The 18,992-nt window shown below is 31.2% G+C and overlaps 1 protein-coding gene across 2 annotated transcripts; it reads right to left on the bottom strand.

Moving 5' to 3' along the window:
* Positions 1 to 470: 470 nt before the first annotated feature.
* LOC133031595 (uncharacterized) lies at positions 471 to 7,258 on the bottom strand. 2 transcript variants are annotated; one of them, XR_009684707.1, is made up of 3 exons: positions 7,174 to 7,258; positions 1,473 to 1,653; positions 471 to 1,190 (listed from the first exon to the last, which is right to left on the bottom strand). XR_009684707.1 is itself a non-coding variant. In XM_061105121.1 (3 exons), the coding sequence occupies exons 1-3, from the start codon at positions 1,782 to 1,784 to the stop codon at positions 1,095 to 1,097; spliced, it is 321 nt and encodes a 106-aa protein (XP_060961104.1). In that variant the 5' UTR covers positions 1,785 to 1,963; the 3' UTR covers positions 471 to 1,094. The 2 variants fall into 2 exon arrangements, 1 of the variants encoding a protein (XP_060961104.1); XM_061105121.1 differs by lacking the exon at positions 7,174 to 7,258 and adding an exon at positions 1,741 to 1,963.
* Between the last annotated feature and the right edge of the window lie 11,734 nt (positions 7,259 to 18,992).

The following is an 18,992-nucleotide window of genomic DNA, read 5'->3' as shown; positions in this document are numbered from 1 at the left end:
CTTCTGTAGGTATTTAGAAGTGAAACGATGATTTCCTTCGAGCTTGGCTAAACAGAGATAAATGGTTGAGTACTCATTTCAGTTCGCTGAAATATCATTTATACGGAACTAAGTGTTTTAAGGATAAAATACATTGAAAGGGTGTAACGGTAATTTAGTCCCTATACAATGTAGATCATCTATTAGATGATCATTGATCAAATTAGGATTATAACAATGGATAATTAATAGCGTATCTATATCGTGGAACATATAGAGCGTTCTATATGACTGAGAGTGCAATTCTAAGTTCTATGCGTGGATTCAACAAGGAATTAATAAGTTAGTGGATTTACTTGGTAAATTCTTGATCTGCTTATTGGAAGCTCGGTTATATAGGCCCATGGTCCCCATACTAGTTGAGACCATACTGCTTGTAAGACTCAGTTAATTGAATTTGATTAATCAATTATAATTCTAAAAATCACTACTAGAAAATTGGGTTTTAGTGACACACATTGCGTAACTCTAAAAGTCTATAGTGACACTTCAACGCGCGTCACTAATGAGGCTGACTGGAAAAGCAGTTTTTAGTGACGCTCCAAACGTGTCACTGAATGCTTTTGCCCTCAGTGTCTGCGCGTCACTATAGGGGTACAGTCTCATGTTTTGTCAGACTAGAAAAGCAACAGCCACTTACATGGAGTGTCACTATATCCTATTGTTTTTTTTTCTTTTTTATTAATATTTTTAGAGATATAGTGACACACCAAAAGTGCCACTACATTATATATATATTTTTTTAAAAATATAATAATTAATTATTTTAATTCAAATTTGATATATTATAAATAATAATTTATATTAATTATATACAAATACAATTAAATATAACAATAATAATTTTTATTGACTAAATGTAAAATTTATATAAATTAGACTATTATAATAATTCACGTTAACACAACTAATAAATATTACATATTAGTTCATTATACCAATAAATCCATAACTATAAAATTATATAATAACTATTGGTCTATTAAAACAAAAAACAACTAAATAACTGATAACATATCACTTGCCCATTAGTCTATTAAAATAAAAAAAAACAACTAACGTCGGTAAGCTTGAATAACCGATAACATCTCACTTGCCCAATGCTCTTTCACTTCATCAATTTCTTCTTCTGTATAATTTGCATCACTTAACTACAAAATTTAAAGATAAATAATATATTAATTAAAGTTATCATCATACACATTAATAATAATAATAATAATATATGACATATTTATATAGTTTATATGTTATGTACCTCAGCCAAAAAGTGTTTCCGGTTCGAAGCTTGAATTAAATCTTTCATCATCTTCATTACATAATGTCCACATTCAGTGTCTTCCGGTTGATGTGGACACTAAAGATTTTTCTTTAAATTAATAAAAATCTTAATAAAAATATAATTGAAATTTAAAAAAAAAAAAAATACGTACAGTTGGGCGTCGAACTTTTAGCTTCGGTGGAATTTCTTTCCTTATCGCCCTGTAGTAAGTTTGAAATGCCAATGTGACCGTCTCTCTAATATCAGGTCGATTACTCAAGTGTGAGTTTTTAGGATCCATGAAACATAACCAATAAGAGTCGGGCACTAATAATATCAACATCCAATGCTCACTATATAATCCAAAAAAAAAAAGTTAATTAGATTGAGTATTAGATCACAATTTTATTTATCATACATAAAACTAAATTTAAATTTACCCATCAATCAAAGGAGTGACCATGTACTGCTGATTATTTGACATTTTTTTGATACGTCTATACAAAGAAGAGACATGTGCATCAAGCGATGTAAAACGAGTGGCTACTTCATTCGGATTAACAAATTGAAACAATTGTTGGCGATTATATTGTACGAGCCATTAATATAGTATCCTAATATAAAATTTAGCCAAAGTTAACTTACATAAATTTTGAATAGATAACATGAATAAAGTTAAAAGTAACAAATTTATTATATATATCGAGTAATATACCTCATGTAGCACGTGATGATACCTTGCCCAATCTTTTTGTTGAAAATAAAGTCCAAGATGTCTTCCTTCGATATGTACAAGCCTGACATATCTAGATCAAATATGTGTCTTTCAATGGATACTTTCACATTCGCATTGTTAGGCCACGTCGATACAATTTTATAAACCTTATTCAAATGATGACCTCTAATTACAGGTTGTTGCACTTCTTGTGACAGAGGTTCACGAATACGACGTGTAGGCTCTTGTTGCTGTTGGGTTAATGGTGCTGCTGAGTGTCTTGATTTGGTAACTAGAGCATCCTGCATATTGATTTATTAATTAATTAAAATTAAAAAAAAAAAGTAGTTTTTCTAAATAGTTAGATGACAAATAAACCAGTTGTGTCACCTGATCGGTCCAATCATGAAATATGACGAGATGTTTGGGCCATGCTATGACAACCCCAGTAGCTTGAGAAACTACGCACACATCCATGTCAACCATGGGGTAAGGCAATGGAGCTGCTCCTTGAATAGGGTGTTGGATGGTCACATGGCAATCAACTTCACCCATGTCTACATTGAAGTCATTTGGTCTAGTATCAAGATGAAACCCCAGTGCAACAATATTATCTCTAGATTGTATTGCTAATCGACATTTACGGCGCTGCACACAAAGTATAATTCATACATATCGATTAGACAATATTTTCCCTATAATATTAACCTAACCATCCAACAAACACACAATAAGTTTTTCCTATATATTTAAATTTATTACCTCAGGCATAGGAGGCGGTTCTAATGGTGGGTCTGGTACATAATAGGTTGCTGGCGGTTGTGGTACATAAACACATCCTTGGATCAGTTGCCCACGAGCATCTTGATATTGTTCTCCGGAGTTCAATCCTGAAGGAGCTCCACAAGATCCCCGCCAACTATATTGTTCTTGAAACATCTTTCTCATCAATTCTTCTTGTTGTCGACGGAATAGCTCTTGTTCTCGATGAAAAGCCTCTTGTTGTTGTCGAAAAAGTTCTTGTTGTTTACGAATTTGATCTTGTTGTTGACGTACAAGTTCTTCTTGTTTTCGAATGCGCTCTTCTTGCTCGCAAAACCGTTGCTCCACATCAGATGTAAGGATTTGTTTCTCTTTCCCTTTGCTTGACCTAGGTCTTGGGGTGTTCCAAAACTGTGTCGGGGTCACACCAAATCCTACACCTCGAACTCGTCCTCGTTCCTCAGGTGTACCCAATGCCTTTGTAAGCACGTCCTTAGAACCTTGTGGTTCCCACTCGCCTTTTTCTTGAAGCTCTCGGTAATGGTCCTGTTAAATTATAAAAAGTTAAAGATATAGAATATTAATAGTGAATCAACACTTATGAAATATTTATTAATACTTACAATTTTTTGTTTAATCTCTTTTGCATCTTCTGAAAGCTCTCCTTTATTGTCAGTTCTTGCTCTTGACCATAAATCAGCTCTATCAAAACCATTCAACTGATGCCCAAGTTGTTTCTCTAATTCAGCCTCAGCCCGCACATACCCTCCTCGTCCAAGTTTGTGGTTATACTTATTCATTGCTCGTACATCTTGCATTTTCTTTCTTAATGCAAGCCATTCATTTGAAATTCTAGATTCAGCAAATTTTTGCCAATCCTCATCTGGTATCAATTTCTCATACCCTATTGGTTTCCTAGGAGGAAACTCATCTGGTCTCTCTTTTATGCCTTTCAGAACCCAATTATTGGTTAGATAAGTCTTCCAATTTCTAAAGCGTGCAGCAGCATGACTCAACATTTTGGTTTTATGGTTAGGGTCTAACTCAAATGTTTTCTACAATACAACGAAGTAAATCATGTAAGAAAAAGAAAAATAGAAGTAGCAAACACTTAAATTAATTAATCAAATAATACCTACATTCATGACCTTCCATATCTCTCTTTTTTTGGCGGCGGGGACTTCTTTCCAACAATTGCAGAGAATTGACACAAGCCTGCGTACCGTAGACCCTAACATCGAAGACATATCTACTCGACCAATGTCAGTTGGTTGACCATAGACATTATAATCAACGAAAATACGCCTTCCTTCACTTCTAGATTGGATTAATCTAGGCAATAGAGAAGGTCCCCTAGAAGGTTTCTGACTGCTGTTCTCTTCTCCAACCCCATCATCATCTTCTAAATCATCCTCCAAATCAACTTCCAAATCATCCTCTAAATCATCCACACCATCACCGCAAGGATCATACATCTACGATACAAAACTAAGTTAATAATAATAGGAAGAACAAACGGATAATACATCAATATAGCTAAAAGCAAATAATAGAAAATAATACAACTCAATAGAACCATATAGCTCAAAGCAAATAATAGAAAATAAACAAACTAATATCAGAACTCCATATTAAATACCTTACAATTTTATTAATCAACCCATACACCTTCACCATTTTCACGAAAAGTACTATCATCATCAACCAAATCATCATTTTCTGGTATGGTGAATGTGACATGTTGTTCTACAAGTGGTATATCATGCAAATCATCATTTTTGTTACTCCAATCCCTTGTTTGTGTTGTAAGCACAACTGACCATTGCTTGTTTGCTGGATCATTCACATAAAAAACTTGTGTGGCTTGTGATGCCATCATGAATCGATCATTTTTGTGCCCAATTTGATTTAGATTTACTAATGTGATTCCAAAGTTTTCTTTTTTCACTCCAGTGTCACTCTTCACCCAATCACAAAGGAAAACAGGTACTCGCGTCCCGATATAATCTAACTCCCAAATTTCTTTAATTACTCTGTAGAAAGACATATCACATTGAACAGGATTTCTACCTTTCGAAGTAGATATTTGAACAGTTCTAGCAACAAGACTAACACCGCTGTTTTGTGTAGTTTTATCATTATCATACTCTGTTGTATTAAACTGAGTACCATTCACCATATATGTTAAAAACTTTGTCACACTGAAAGAAGGACCTCTAGAAATCCACTTGACAATATCGGTGACATTAGTAGATGTTTTGCTCATTTCATTCACAACCTATTCACAAAGTACTTAATTAAAATCCATATAACACTAAGAAACATCAAAACTACTTTAAGATCATGTATTTTTACCTTGTTCTCTAACCAACTACTAAATGTTCGATAATGTTCATCCTGTAGCCATCTTTGATTCCTAGCTTTAGATGGGTACTTCGCCTTAATCCAATTAAAATGTTTCCTTCAAAGTTAAATCAATTAATTAAACTTATTTTGTAAGGATTCATAATGCAATCATAAAGATTATGAACATAAACTTACTCAATGTAAGGCTCAATTTCAGTTACATTCTGCAACACAAGACGATGTGCTTCATCTCGTTCATCTCGGCTAACAGTGCATACAACACTACCTCGACGACTTTGAATCCCATCATTGGTTACATCACGAACTCCAATGCTCTGTAAACCCAATATGTATTCACAGCAAAACTCAAAAGCCTCTTCTGCAATATAGCATTCAATAATACACCCTTCTGGTCGAGTTTTATTCCTAACATAGCCCTTCAGAATCTTCATGTATCTCTCAAACGGATACATCCATCTAAAGTAAACTGGACCACACCATTTCACTTCTCTAACTAAGTGAACTGTCAGATGAATCATTATATCAAAGAATGCAGGAGGAAAGAATTGCTCAAACTTACACAAGATATAAGAGATTTCATCTTGTAGCTCTTGTAGGTTTGACATATCCACCACCTTAGCGCATAGTGACTTGAAAAACAAGCAAAACCTAGTTATTATCTCTCGAACTGTTTTCGGCAAGACTGATCGAATAGCCACTGGCAATACATGTTGCATCAGAATATGACAATCATGAGATTTCATGCCACTCAAACTACAAGTTTGTATGTTTACCAACGAACTTATATTTGAACAAAATCCATCTGGAACTTTCATATTGAACAAACAAGTACAAATTTCCTTTTTTTTCATCTTTAGTTAGTGTGTAACAAGCTGGAGGCAAATATGTCCTATTTTTTATAATCTTTGGAGCCAGTTTTTCTCGCATTTTCATTTCAACCAAGTCTTTTCTTGCCTTAATTCCATTTTTACTCTTTCCAGGAATATTCATTAAAGTTCCAATCAAACTATCGCAAACATTTTTCTCTATGTGCATAACATCTAAATTATGGCGTACAACCATATGCTCCCAATACTCAAGATCAAAAAAAATTGATTTCTTTTTATAAAGTGACTTAGGTTCCTCCATAACCTTAGACTTTCCACGACCTTTCCGCTTTTTAGATGCACAAACACTTGACTTCCCTAATAATCGCTGATAATTTTGTAAACTTTTTACAGCCGGGATAAAGCGGTTTCTCTGCGTCACTAAGTAAATTATCAAACTTACTTTGGTCTACTGCCGATCCATAATGTGCATCTTCAATCATTTCATCTAATGGATCCCAATTCACCTCTTCAATATACTCACTTACTTTCTTAGGCTTAGGAGAAGTATTTGCTCTACTAGGGGGATTCTCCCCATGACTATGTCAATCCCATTGAAAAACAAATGTTCCTTGACCTTACTTAAATTCAACTTTTTTACATTTCCACACTTAACACATGGACAAAAAGTATCATTTGGGTCTACCATATTTTCCATACAAAATCTTATGAAGAATTCGACCCCATTTCTATACTCCTCAGATAACCTATTTGTTGACATCCATTTTTTATCCATATTTTTCTTCCTACATCATCCGTATGAAATTATAAAAAAAAAAATTAAAAATAAAGCACATAAAATTTCATTAACAATACGATCAAATCAAACAAGCAAACATTTATCAATAATAATAGATAAAATTCTAAAAAAAATTGGACAGCATTTCCCCTATAATATTAGCCTAACCATCTGTTATAGCGAACAAATAATTCAAACAATTCAACCAACATGCAATAAGTTTTCATCCTTATACCACCACAACACAATCAAATTTTCGCAGAACCTACTTCACTAAGGGACACAAGTTAGAAACCTTTCGTTATCACCGCAACATACAATTATGAAAACCTACTTCACTATGGATGAATATTTAGGATATTCAAACTCCTCTAACATTGGTATAATATTAATTAACATAAAAAAAAAAAATATGCACACGTACCTCTTCTAATTTAAAATGATCACGTTAACTTTGTAACAATCCTTGCTAGTAACCAAAACACTAATTATAACATTGAAAATAAACTATTAAAATAGGTAATAGAAATGACAATCATCATGATCAAGCTAATAATAATAATAAAAAGTATAGTTTACTTTGCTTATTATTCTCTTTCCTATGTTTGAGATTTGAAAATGCCAGTAGAAAATTATTATTTCCGAATAAAGTAATGATTTAGAGAGTAGACAACATAGTATTAAAAAAAAGTTTCATGTAAACTTTGACTATCAAAAAGGTCAAAACTTCTATTAAAACTAAAATTATAATTTATAATATTTGTTTTCTAAAAGATTTTTATGATGCTAAAAAATATTTTAATTTTCATATTTAGATTAAAGCTTTAGATACAAAATAGAGTATCCCCAAATTTTAATAAATTTTTTGCTCTTTCAATTTTTTTGAGCTTGTACTCAAAAAATTATATTTTAAAATAATCTAAAATAACAAAAAACAAAAAAACATTGATAAAAAAACAACATAAATAATCTGAAATTAAAAAAAAATTATATTTACATCCAAATTTTAAATACAAAATTAGAGTATACCTAAATTTTAACTAATTTTTTATCTTGGAATTTTTTTGAGGTTATACACAACCCACATTATTTTAATATAATCTGAAATGAAAAAAAAAATTAAAAAACGAAAAATGAAAATTAAAAAAAAAAAAAAAAGTTACCTGAGATGGAGGAGATCGCTGCGCCTAAGATGGAGGAGCACCGGTCGCCTGGGAGGGAGGAGCTCCGCCGGCCTGAGATGAAGAAGAAAAATAAATACTAAATATTTATAAAAACAAACTAAACAAAATCAAAAACCATCATACTTACCTCCTTTGACCTTTGGAAGATCGTCTTTGATGTTGGAGGGTGTTGCCGGCAGCAGGGGGAGTTATTTGGTGGCTAGTATGAGCTGTGGGAGGGGTGGCAGGCGTCTGTAGGGGAGAAGAGGGGTTTGGGATCGATGAAGAAATGAAATTGATTGTTTAGGGCTGATAATCGATATATGGTATTTTTCTTTTTTATTTTTTTTTATAAATAAAGCGGTACGGTGACGCGCAACGCGTGTCAGCAAACGTGTTTCCCCACGTTTTCTACGCGTCGCTAAAGCCACGTGATTCTCACGTGGCTTTAGCGACGCGTAGAAAACGTGGGGAAACACGTTTGCTGACACGCGTTGCATGTCTCCATAGGCCTTGGTTTTTTTTTAATTTAATTTTTATAAAATTATAAATATTTTAGGTTTTAGTATTTAGTGACACTCCATATTTTTAGTGACACACATTTCGCGTAATAAACACTGAACATTTAGAGTCGAATCTTGTGTGTCACTAAAAGCCACTCTTAATTTTTTAGTGACCGACACTTTTATGAGTGTCACTATATGGTGTCACTAAAAGCCTAATTTCTAGTAGTGAATAGACTATGTCTAGTTTATGAATATTCACTAAGCAAGGGAAAAATTGTGAAGAAAAGAGATTCTAGGTTTTATTTATTAATTAAGAGACTTTATATGTCTAATTAATAAATATATTAAATGAAAATATTATTTAATAATTAATTTTTAGTTATTAAATAATTGGGATTGGCATTTAAGTGGTTAAATTAGAAAGTTGGAATTTTTGAGAAAAATGGGATGAAAAATGACAAAATGGCAAAATTGCAAGTGGGGCCCATTATCCTATACATGGCCGGCCACTATGCATTTAATTTACCATTTATTTTTTCCAGTATTTTAATGCCATAAATAGATAGTGAAGGCTCACATTCAAACTGAACTCTGTCAGATGAAAATTGAGCCTCTTTCTATTTACCCTAGCCGCCACTTCTTCTTCTCTTTTCTTCTTAATTTTTATTCAGCTTTGAGTGAATGAGTGAGTGCCCACACACATCAAGTGGTATCTCAATCATAGTGTGGAAGATTGTGAACAATCCAACCAACAAGAAGGAGAATCAGCATCAAGGAAGGAGAGAAAGAGATCCAAGTTTAGATCTTGATAATGCTCTGCTACAGAAAGGAATCAAGGGCTAGAGATCTGAACGGAATGAGTCATTATATTCCGCTGCACCCAATGTAAGGTTTCTTAAACTTTATATGTGTTTATTTCATTGTTTTAGAATTCATATTAGGATGTTAATGAAACATACTTGTTAGTAAATCTAGATCCTGGTAAAATATTTCCAACAACTGGCCTCAGAGCCATGATAATGATTTACTTTCATGAAATATGAATTAAAACAATGTTATGTGTTGATTTGGATGGTTTCATGTTGGTTTATGTGCTTATGTGATGAATGTATGTGTTGTACGAAATTTTCTATGAAAAATACTTTTTCTGTTTTTAAAAATATTTTATTTGGATTTCTTATGAAAAATTAAGCAATTTTTTTTTTACGGAACTCAATTCCGATCAAAATTGAAAAAGTTATGAAGGTTTGAATTTTGGGTGGCCATGGGTGTCGAGATGGTGCTTAATCGTACCAGAGTCTCGGACAAAACCCGTTTACGCGCGCGGAATTGGGACAAAAATTCCTGTCTGAAGCGCTCGTCAGCCTCGTTTGGACATCCAGGGACGCGCACGTCTCGATCCTGTAGGCGCCGAGATTTCTCGGCGTCACTTCCTCTCCCGCGCGCGCATCGGGCCCGTTTGTAGCCTCCTGGGCTGCAACGTGCAGCCTGTCTCGTGGGCAGCCCAAAACCGCGATTTTTGTGGGATTTTTCCAATTTTCAAACCTTAAATTTAAAATAAAATATTATTTTTAAATATATTTGAACTTAAATATCATATTTTAAATTAATAATATTTATTTTTCTATAGATTATTATTAATTTTGATATTTTGAGGTTTAAATTTAAAAATTGATTATTTTAATTTTTAAATTATGGTCAGATTTAAAAATTTGTTAATTTCTTTAATATTTATATATTATTTAATTATAAGATTAAATATTTTGATATTTAACATATTTTAAATTAAAAGATAACTTTATCTTTTTTATTTGAAATATTATATTAAAATTATCTTATGACAAATTAAATAATTAATAAATTTGAAATTAACCTAGATATTTTTATAGATATTTTCACCATAATATTTTAAAATTCAAAAGTTTGTTATTTTGTTAAATATTTAATTATTTATAAATTATAAGTTTAAAAATGATATTTTACTACTTTATATCATTTTACTTATTAAATTTTTATAAATTATATTTTAAATATTTAAATAACTTAAATATTTTTGTAGAAATTTGAATATTGCTTAATTTGAGATATTTTGTCATATAATTAGGATAATTATTATTTATTTACTATTTTATTCTTAAAATAATAATTATCTAACCACATCTATTTTAAAATTTGTTTATTTTATTATTTTAGTTTTATTAAATGATAAGATTTGAAAATGATATTGAAGATATTTTTTTTTTTTCAAATCATTAATCTTATTAGATATTTAATTTAATTTGATAAAAATAATTCAAATAAACCTAGATATTTTAAATTATTTTACATTTTTGAATTTTAAATTTTGAGAATTTTGAGGTTTGTTTTAACAACCCTAAATTTTTAAAATTTAGTTGGTTAGTTTAAAATAATAATTTAATTATATTAATATCTTATTTCTCATTTGTTACATGGACAATGTTTGTTTAATTTTATTGTTTATTAATTTTTTTTTTAATAAACCTATTATTTATTTGATTTGAATTGCTATGATTAACTTGTTGACAGATCCAATGATCTGATTTAATCATAGTCCAATTGTTAATAGATCCTATAAATAATTTGTAACAGGTAAATTTTGTACTTCTTTCATCTGTGTAAACCTAGTAACATGATAGGGTCCATCCAAATCATTTGACCTGTGTGAGCGTATATGTTTGCTATTGGGCTTAGATGCATATAGGAAGCCCATTTAAGTTTTACTAAGTAAATGGACTAGGTTGCTAAAATAAATTTTTGACATAAGTAAATTTATTTAGGCCTAATTAGATTTGGGCTTATTCAATGAATAACAATTGTTTATTTAAAGGTTAAATTCCTCTCTTTTGGGCCTTATGTGAGAGTTAGGGGGCCAATAGCAGTGGGTACGACATACTGAACCTAGCCCTCCCTCACATGAACTACCCCAATTGTGAAGGCCCATTTGCCTTATTTAAATAATTGTATTATGTTAATTATATTAGTCTAACCTAATTAAAATTGAATTAGCAACATAATTAACTTTTAAAATATATGAAATTTATTTTTCATTTAATATTTTAAAGTTAATTTTAGAAAAACACTTAGTTAATGATATATATTCTAGATAGTTATTTCTAGTACTAATTATATTTTCTAATATTTAAACAGGAAAATATTTTAAGTTGTAAATTAATTATTTATTTTAATTAATTTTGGACCAACTTAATTATAGAATATTTTTCCTAATATTAAATTATATTTAATAATTAAGTTTCTTTTATACTTAATTATTTAATACATTTAATTAAATTGAAAATTAAATATTTAAGTTGATTTCATTCTTGATACTTAAATATTATTATTTTCATAATATTTAATTAAATAGAAAATTATTTTAAGTTTGAAACCTTATTTCAGAATAACTTAAATTTGAATAAATTTCAAAATATATTTTATTTTATTTTATTAATCATTTTTTATTATTTTCGAAATTGCATTTTTTTTATTTAAATGCAGAAATTTCGAATTTTATTTGAAAAATAGATTAAAGTTGAAAATTATTTATTTTAATTTTGGACCAGCCTAAATCAATGATTTTTTCATTTAATGATTAATTAAAATAAATGAACTAAAATATATTATAATTAGAAAATGAAATAATTAGTCAATGAAAGTCTAGATAGATATTATATGTTTTGCTTGAAGTATTTTTCTAGTGTATTTAATTAAATAGAAAATTAATATTTAAGTTGATTTTCATCATGATACTTAAATATTTGAAATTTTTCTTAATATTTAATTAAATAGGAAAATTATAATTTTGTTGAAAATTAGTTTTTATTAATTAATTTTGGGCCAACATAAAATTAGATATTTTTTCCAGGATTTATTTTATTTTATTTTAAAGATTTTTTTTTTTTCGAAAAATGTATTCTTATATACTTTAATTTTTCGAATTGCAATATATATATATTTATAGAAAATTAAATTTGAGTTGTAAATTAATTTAAATTAATTTTGATACAACTTAAATTGAATAATTTTCTAAATATTTATTGGAAATTATTACTAAGATGAAAATAATTCATTTTATTTTTCATATCTATCTAAGTATAATTTTATAAATATTAAGTTAAAATTTATATTTAGAATTGTATTCTAAATTGGAAATTTTAACTAAATAAATATATATTTAAAATAAATTGATTAAAATAAATATTAGAAGAAAATACATTTTAAAGCATGAGCTTTATTATTATTAGGATATTCGATCTCCATTGTTGGTTTTACATAGCTATTGTTTTAGTGAGTAATCTTCCCTAATGGAGGAACGTTCATTAGCAAGTTAGCGCCGTAGAATCTCGAAAGATAAGTATTATTTGTAAGTGTTTATTTTAGTATAGATCACCCTAATGGTGGCGACTTTAATAGACTTGCAAAAGTATGAAACAATGGTGGAAGCTCATAAGATAGAATGACCTTGACTCTCGCCTAAACGGGACAACGCTGGATTCTGATCTTGATCGAATAAAAGGTTGCTAGAATGTTTATCATTTTAGATGAGCTGACAACTCTATTCAATGGATGGTATCTTTGACTCTCGCCTAAACGGGACACTGATATCAGTTTGTTGGAGACCTTGGAAATTATTTAGGATTGTATGTTTTAGTATTTTCGCTTGTCATTCCTACTTGCTATATGTTTAATAATTTCTGAATTGTGTGTGAATTTATATTGAGCCATGTTATTTTCTGTTATTAATTGTAGTTTAAATTTTGAATCTTCATTGTTGGTCTAACTTGGTTTGTTGTTCTAATGGGACAAATCCCTAATGAATTGTCATCCATTAGACAAACATAATAGTGTTAGATCTCGATAGATAAATATTGTAAATGCAACATCTAGTTGTTCATCAATAGATGACACCTTAGACTAGTATTTCCAATATGAAATAAGAAGATTATATAAATAAGAATAACTTTGACTCTCGCTAATCGGAGCATCATTGGATTCTTATTTAAATTCGAAATTATCCTTATTCTTTTTAGCTTATTCATTTCGAATTAGCTCAATAATATATCATTTGATAAATGGTTTATAAATCATACAATGTCATTCCATTTTCTCTTAAGAAATTGAATGACGCATATGGTTATATTCCCGACATTCTATCCTGAAATGATATAAATCCTCAATCTTAGAATCTCCTACTTGTATATGCTTACTTTAGGCAAATCAGACTTAGAGTTAAATTAGTAGTGGTGGTTCAAGAAAGAAGAATTGCTCATTATATTTGGTATAAATTTAAGTCTTTGACTTTAAATTTTAGTTTCCAAATAGAGATTTTATATTTCTATTTTCAGAATACAATACAGTTACACTTTCACAAGTGTTTAATAACTATTTTTCTATCAATGGATTCAAACTGTCTGTAAGTATGGAATATGAGTTTAGTATTCTGTGACCAGGATCCACTTGCACTATTCTAAGAACTATTTGATGTAACTAAACCTAAGTCATCAAAAGACTACAACCACATTCTAATAAATCTATGGCATTTGTATCTTGTTCATAGTGGTTTTGACAAGATCAATCTCTGCAAAGAGTCAATATGCCTATATCCACTAAAAGTAAGTTCATCTCATTTGAAGATGGATGTACATTCAGGGGTGGATATGAGTTTTCGTTATATTCTTAAGACGATCACTCTAGATTTTACCTTATGCAAAAGAAATTTGAAATGTTTGAAAAATTTCATGAATTTCTAGCTATGGTGAAAAACCATTAAGGTAAGTGGTTAAAGATCTTGCGAACTGATAGGGGTGGAGAAATAGTTAGTAGATATGCAGTACAAAGATCATTAAGTTGATTTTTGAATTATATCCAAACTTACCTCCCCAGAAATTCGATTTGCATCTTGATGAGTAGTTACTAGTCGTTGCCTAAGTCCTTCTAGGGATATACCCTAGTGATAGGATAATTTCAGAATGATGGAATGGTTGTGTACTTAGTGTAAACCATTACTAGATTCATGGATGACCTAATCGAAATCTTAAGAAAAGCTAGAACTGTTAACCATGGTTTGCATGTTTGTTAGCTATTCCAAGTGATTAGGGGTAAACCATCCCATAGTCATTAGATAAGAAAGTGTTTGTTTAAACAAATACTACTTTTCTAAGAAAATGACTAAGTCTGAAAATAAAGTAGCAAATAAAGGAGATATTTTTCTTGATTCCAAAAGTGTTCTATCATCTTTTCTACATATGATGATCCCACTGTCTCTGTTGTCTTAACACAACCGAAGAGGTCAATACCATTTAGTTTTCTTAGACATAATTCACGGTACCTTGTCGTAGTGGGAGGGTTTCAAGGAACTCACCCTATTATGACTTGGAAGACACTAGTGATTAAAATCAATTGTGAGTTTAAACAAGTAATGGATTGTCAAAATAAGAAACTAAGAAGTAAAGCCAAGAGAACTGTGGTTAAAACCATTCATGTGGAATAACCAAAAGTTTTCTATTACAAGGACAAGAAAGGAAATTTTCGTTTGTAAGTCTAGTCAATGGACTTAACAAAACTTCCTGTTCCTGGTATTAAAGGTTTGAATTTATCTAAACCTATGGCTTGTGGTATACCTGGTAATTACTTACTCTAATGCAAGCAACTTACTTTAGTAAGATGCTGAAGCATCTTCTTTTCTAATGGCAATCTATAGAAGCTTCTCGACTTCTAGACATAGATTTTGTTTATCTAAGGAAAAGTCACAACTACTCCAGAAAAGATAAAGCCATGAAAGAATTCCTTAAAATCAACAGTGAGAGGTCTCAAATATGCTTTTGTATGCCTTAGACCAGACACCTGCTGTTGAGTGGGAGAAATGAGTAGGTATCAGATTAATCCAGGAAAGGAACATTGGAAGACAATCAAGTGAATCTTAAGATCAAGAAGAGAAACTATATGTTAATCAATAAAGGGTGTATGTAATACTCTTAGACTACACCAAATCAGATTTCTAGACTTGCCTTACTGCTAGAAGGTCTGTTGATGAGATGTTGACTACTCTGGGGGTGGAGTAGTGATTTTGGAGAAGTGTAAAAACCTATCTGAAGTTTCTAAGTCTACCAGAGAGAGACTGAATGTTAAAGTTGCAGGAAAGGTACTTATTCAGTCTAAGGAAAGTTCTATACATTTTTGGCACTGTTCCAACATTTCTTAACTACTAGTGTTACTTCCTGACTAACACAAATGTAGTTGCCAAAAGTATAGAATCCAGTATCCCAAGAGAGTAGACATATAGAGAGGAATTTCACAATATCAAAATTTTTTGTGATTAAGGAAATGTGATGGTGGAGAAAATGTTGTGTTTAATACGACCTGTCAGATCCTATTACGGAGAGTATACTACATACTACACTTGATTTGTATATCAAGGTGTTGAGATTATTTAAAATGCACTTTTTGTTTTATATTAGTGCAAGTGGGAGTTTGTTGGTTTTGTGCCCTAGATAAAACCCATTTCAATATAATCAGATTTACTAATAAAGATCAGAAATAACATTTTATGCTGCATGGTTCACATGATTTATTTCATGATTATATGTAATGTATAAATTATATTAAGTCCAGAACATATGTATTTGTTAATGATTATAGTGTTGTCAGCACAGTGGAATATAATCTTGATTATATGTTCGAAAGTTTATTCCCTGATTTTTCAGTTCACTGGATTTAGACTGGCATGATAATCAGCGATAGGTATTCTTACACCTTGGATAAGTGTTATGTCCTTTCCAGGGCATTGGCAAAGTTCCTGTATCGGATGTATGGTGTATACATCGAAAGGGACCGATATTGAACTTTGATAAGATATGTTAAATTTATCGTAATATCTATTCAATTCAGTATCACCTAGTTGATCCTAGATCAAATGATCTTAATCCTGATATGATTAGGTTCGATCTCAAGAGTATTATAAATGTTCTTTGATTTATTAGGTAAGCCTACTTTTGGGTCAGGGTGATACATACATTCTGGGAACATGATAGTATAATTGAGTAGGAGCGCTAACATAGATATGGAATCTATAACTTCTATAGGTATTTAGAAGTGAAACGATGATTTCCTTCGAGCTTGGCTAAATAGAGATAAATGGTTGAGTACTCATTTCACTTCGCTGAAATATCATTTATACGGAGCTAAGTGTTTTAAGGATAAAATACATTGAAAGGGTGTAACGGTAATTTAGTCCCTATACAATGTAGATCATCTATTAGAGGATCATTGATCAAATTAGGATTATAACAATGGATAATTAATAGTGTGTCTATATCGTGGAACATATAGAGCGTTCTATATGAGTGGGAGTGCAATTCTAAGTTCTATGCGTAGATTCAACAAGGAATTAATAAGTTATTGGATTTACTTGGTAAATTCTTGATCTGCTTATTGGAAGCTCGGTTATATAGGCCCATGGTCCCCATACTAGTTGAGACCATACTGCTTGTAAGACTCAATTAATTGATTTTGATTAATCAATTATAATTCTAAAAATAGACTATGTCTAGTTTATGAATTTTTACTAAGCAAGGGCAAAATTGTGAAGAAAAGAGATTCTAGGTTTTATTTATTAATTGAGAGACTTTATATGTCTAATTAATAAATATATTAAATGACAATATTATTCAATAATTAATTTTTAGTTATTAAATAATTGGGATTGGCATTTAAGTGGTTAAATTGGAAAATTTGCGTTTTTGAGAAAAATGGGATTAAAAATGACAAAATGGACAAAATTGCAAGTGGGGTCCATTATCCTATATGGCCGCCCACTAGGCATTTAATTTACCATTTATTTTTTCATTATTTTAATGCCAAATAAATCTAACCTAAACCTAGATGGTTACCTATAAATAGATAGTGATGGCTCACATTCAAACTGAACTCTGTCAGATAAAAACTGAGCCTCTTTCTATTTACCCTAGCAGCCACTTCTTCTTCTCTTTTCTTCTTAAATTTTATTCAGCCTTGAGTGAATGAGTGAGTGCCCACACACATCAAGTGGTATCTCAATCATAGTGTGGAAGATTGTGAAGAATCCAACCAACAAGAAGGAGAATCAACATCAAGGAAGGAGAGAAAGAGATCGAGGTTCAGATCTTGATAATGCTCTTGTACATAAAGGAATCAAGGGCTAGAGATCTGAACGCAAGGAGTCATTATATTCCGCTGCACCCAATGTAAGGTTTCTTAAACTTTATATGTGTTTATTTCATTATTTTAGAATTCATATTAGGATGGTAATGAAACATACTTGTTAGTAAATCTAGATCCTGGTAAAATATTTCCACCAGGAAGGGTAGACCGCTCTGCTAAGAGGACAAACAACGATTATGGATCAGTTGAAGACCATAATGAGACTTCTGCAAGATCCTGGAAGGCCGGCCGCAAATTCACAGTCACAACCACAGCCACAGCCACAACCAGAAGAAGAGGCTCAGTCACCGAAAAATGAAATTATTCTCACAAATGATTACAGACCGGATGATAATGACATGTTCTGTACACCTGAGAAGACGAATATCACCAGCATCGGGGATACTCAAGATTCTGAGGTACAGGTGTTAGAGACAGCTCCAGAACTAGTGGAGAACCGGAGGAAGAGAAAGCGGCCTAAGTGGTTCGATGAGTACACTGAAATGAAAAAGAAGTCTAGGGCTACGAAGACACTCGTGAATACGGACCCACTTAGAGTGGTTGATCGGAAGCTGCTTAGGACTTTTCACAGTTGGGTACTCGACCAGATTGGGAACAAGTACCTGAGAGAGTGCTTCTCCAGTAGACACGATTCGGCTTGGTTCCTCGAACTACATACTCCGAAGACATGGCTTGGAGACGATGTAAGTTTTTAAGACCTTTTTACTTCTTTTGCATTTAAAGACTTTATCTAACTCTTTTTATTTAATCTCTGACATATTTAATTTTCATGTTTTAGCATTTGGATGGGGCATTTCATTTGATGAGGAGGCGACAACACTTTTATCAGGAGGTGTACCCAAATAGATGTGTCATCATGCCGTGTATTTTCCCCGCAGGAGTTATTGGTCGATGGGAAGCTGCGGGTGATGACCACACTAACTTTCAGTGGGATGAGGGCATATTGGATTTGATTCGAGGGGATGAAGGTCAATACTTGGCCAGTTGGAAGAATAAGGAGAGAATATATATGGCCCTCTACTTTGATAGTGCAAAGCATTGGGTGACACTAGAGGTAGATCTGGATCATTGGTTGTTGAACATATTTGACTCTAGCCTCGGATCGTCTAAGCTTTCGAATATCTAAATCTAATAATATATAGTGCTCCGATTATCATAATAATTGTGGGTAATCAATAAAATAACTAACTTATATCTAACATTGACTTTGATAAATGGAGGCCAATTTAATTTTTCTTTTTTTATTTCTTTTTTTATTTGGCGACTGATGTGAAAAAGAATAAAAAAAAAAAGCATAATTTAAATGGTGATGAACGGTACATGAAATTGCTTAGGTTTATTTATTCAGAAAGCAAGAA

The sequence above is a fragment of the Cannabis sativa genome, chromosome 1, assembly GCF_029168945.1.
Source record: "Cannabis sativa cultivar Pink pepper isolate KNU-18-1 chromosome 1, ASM2916894v1, whole genome shotgun sequence".
NCBI classification, from domain to species: domain Eukaryota; kingdom Viridiplantae; phylum Streptophyta; class Magnoliopsida; order Rosales; family Cannabaceae; genus Cannabis; species Cannabis sativa.
Note: the sequence above shows the minus strand (reverse complement) of the source record. Positions and strands in the feature narration are given on the sequence as shown.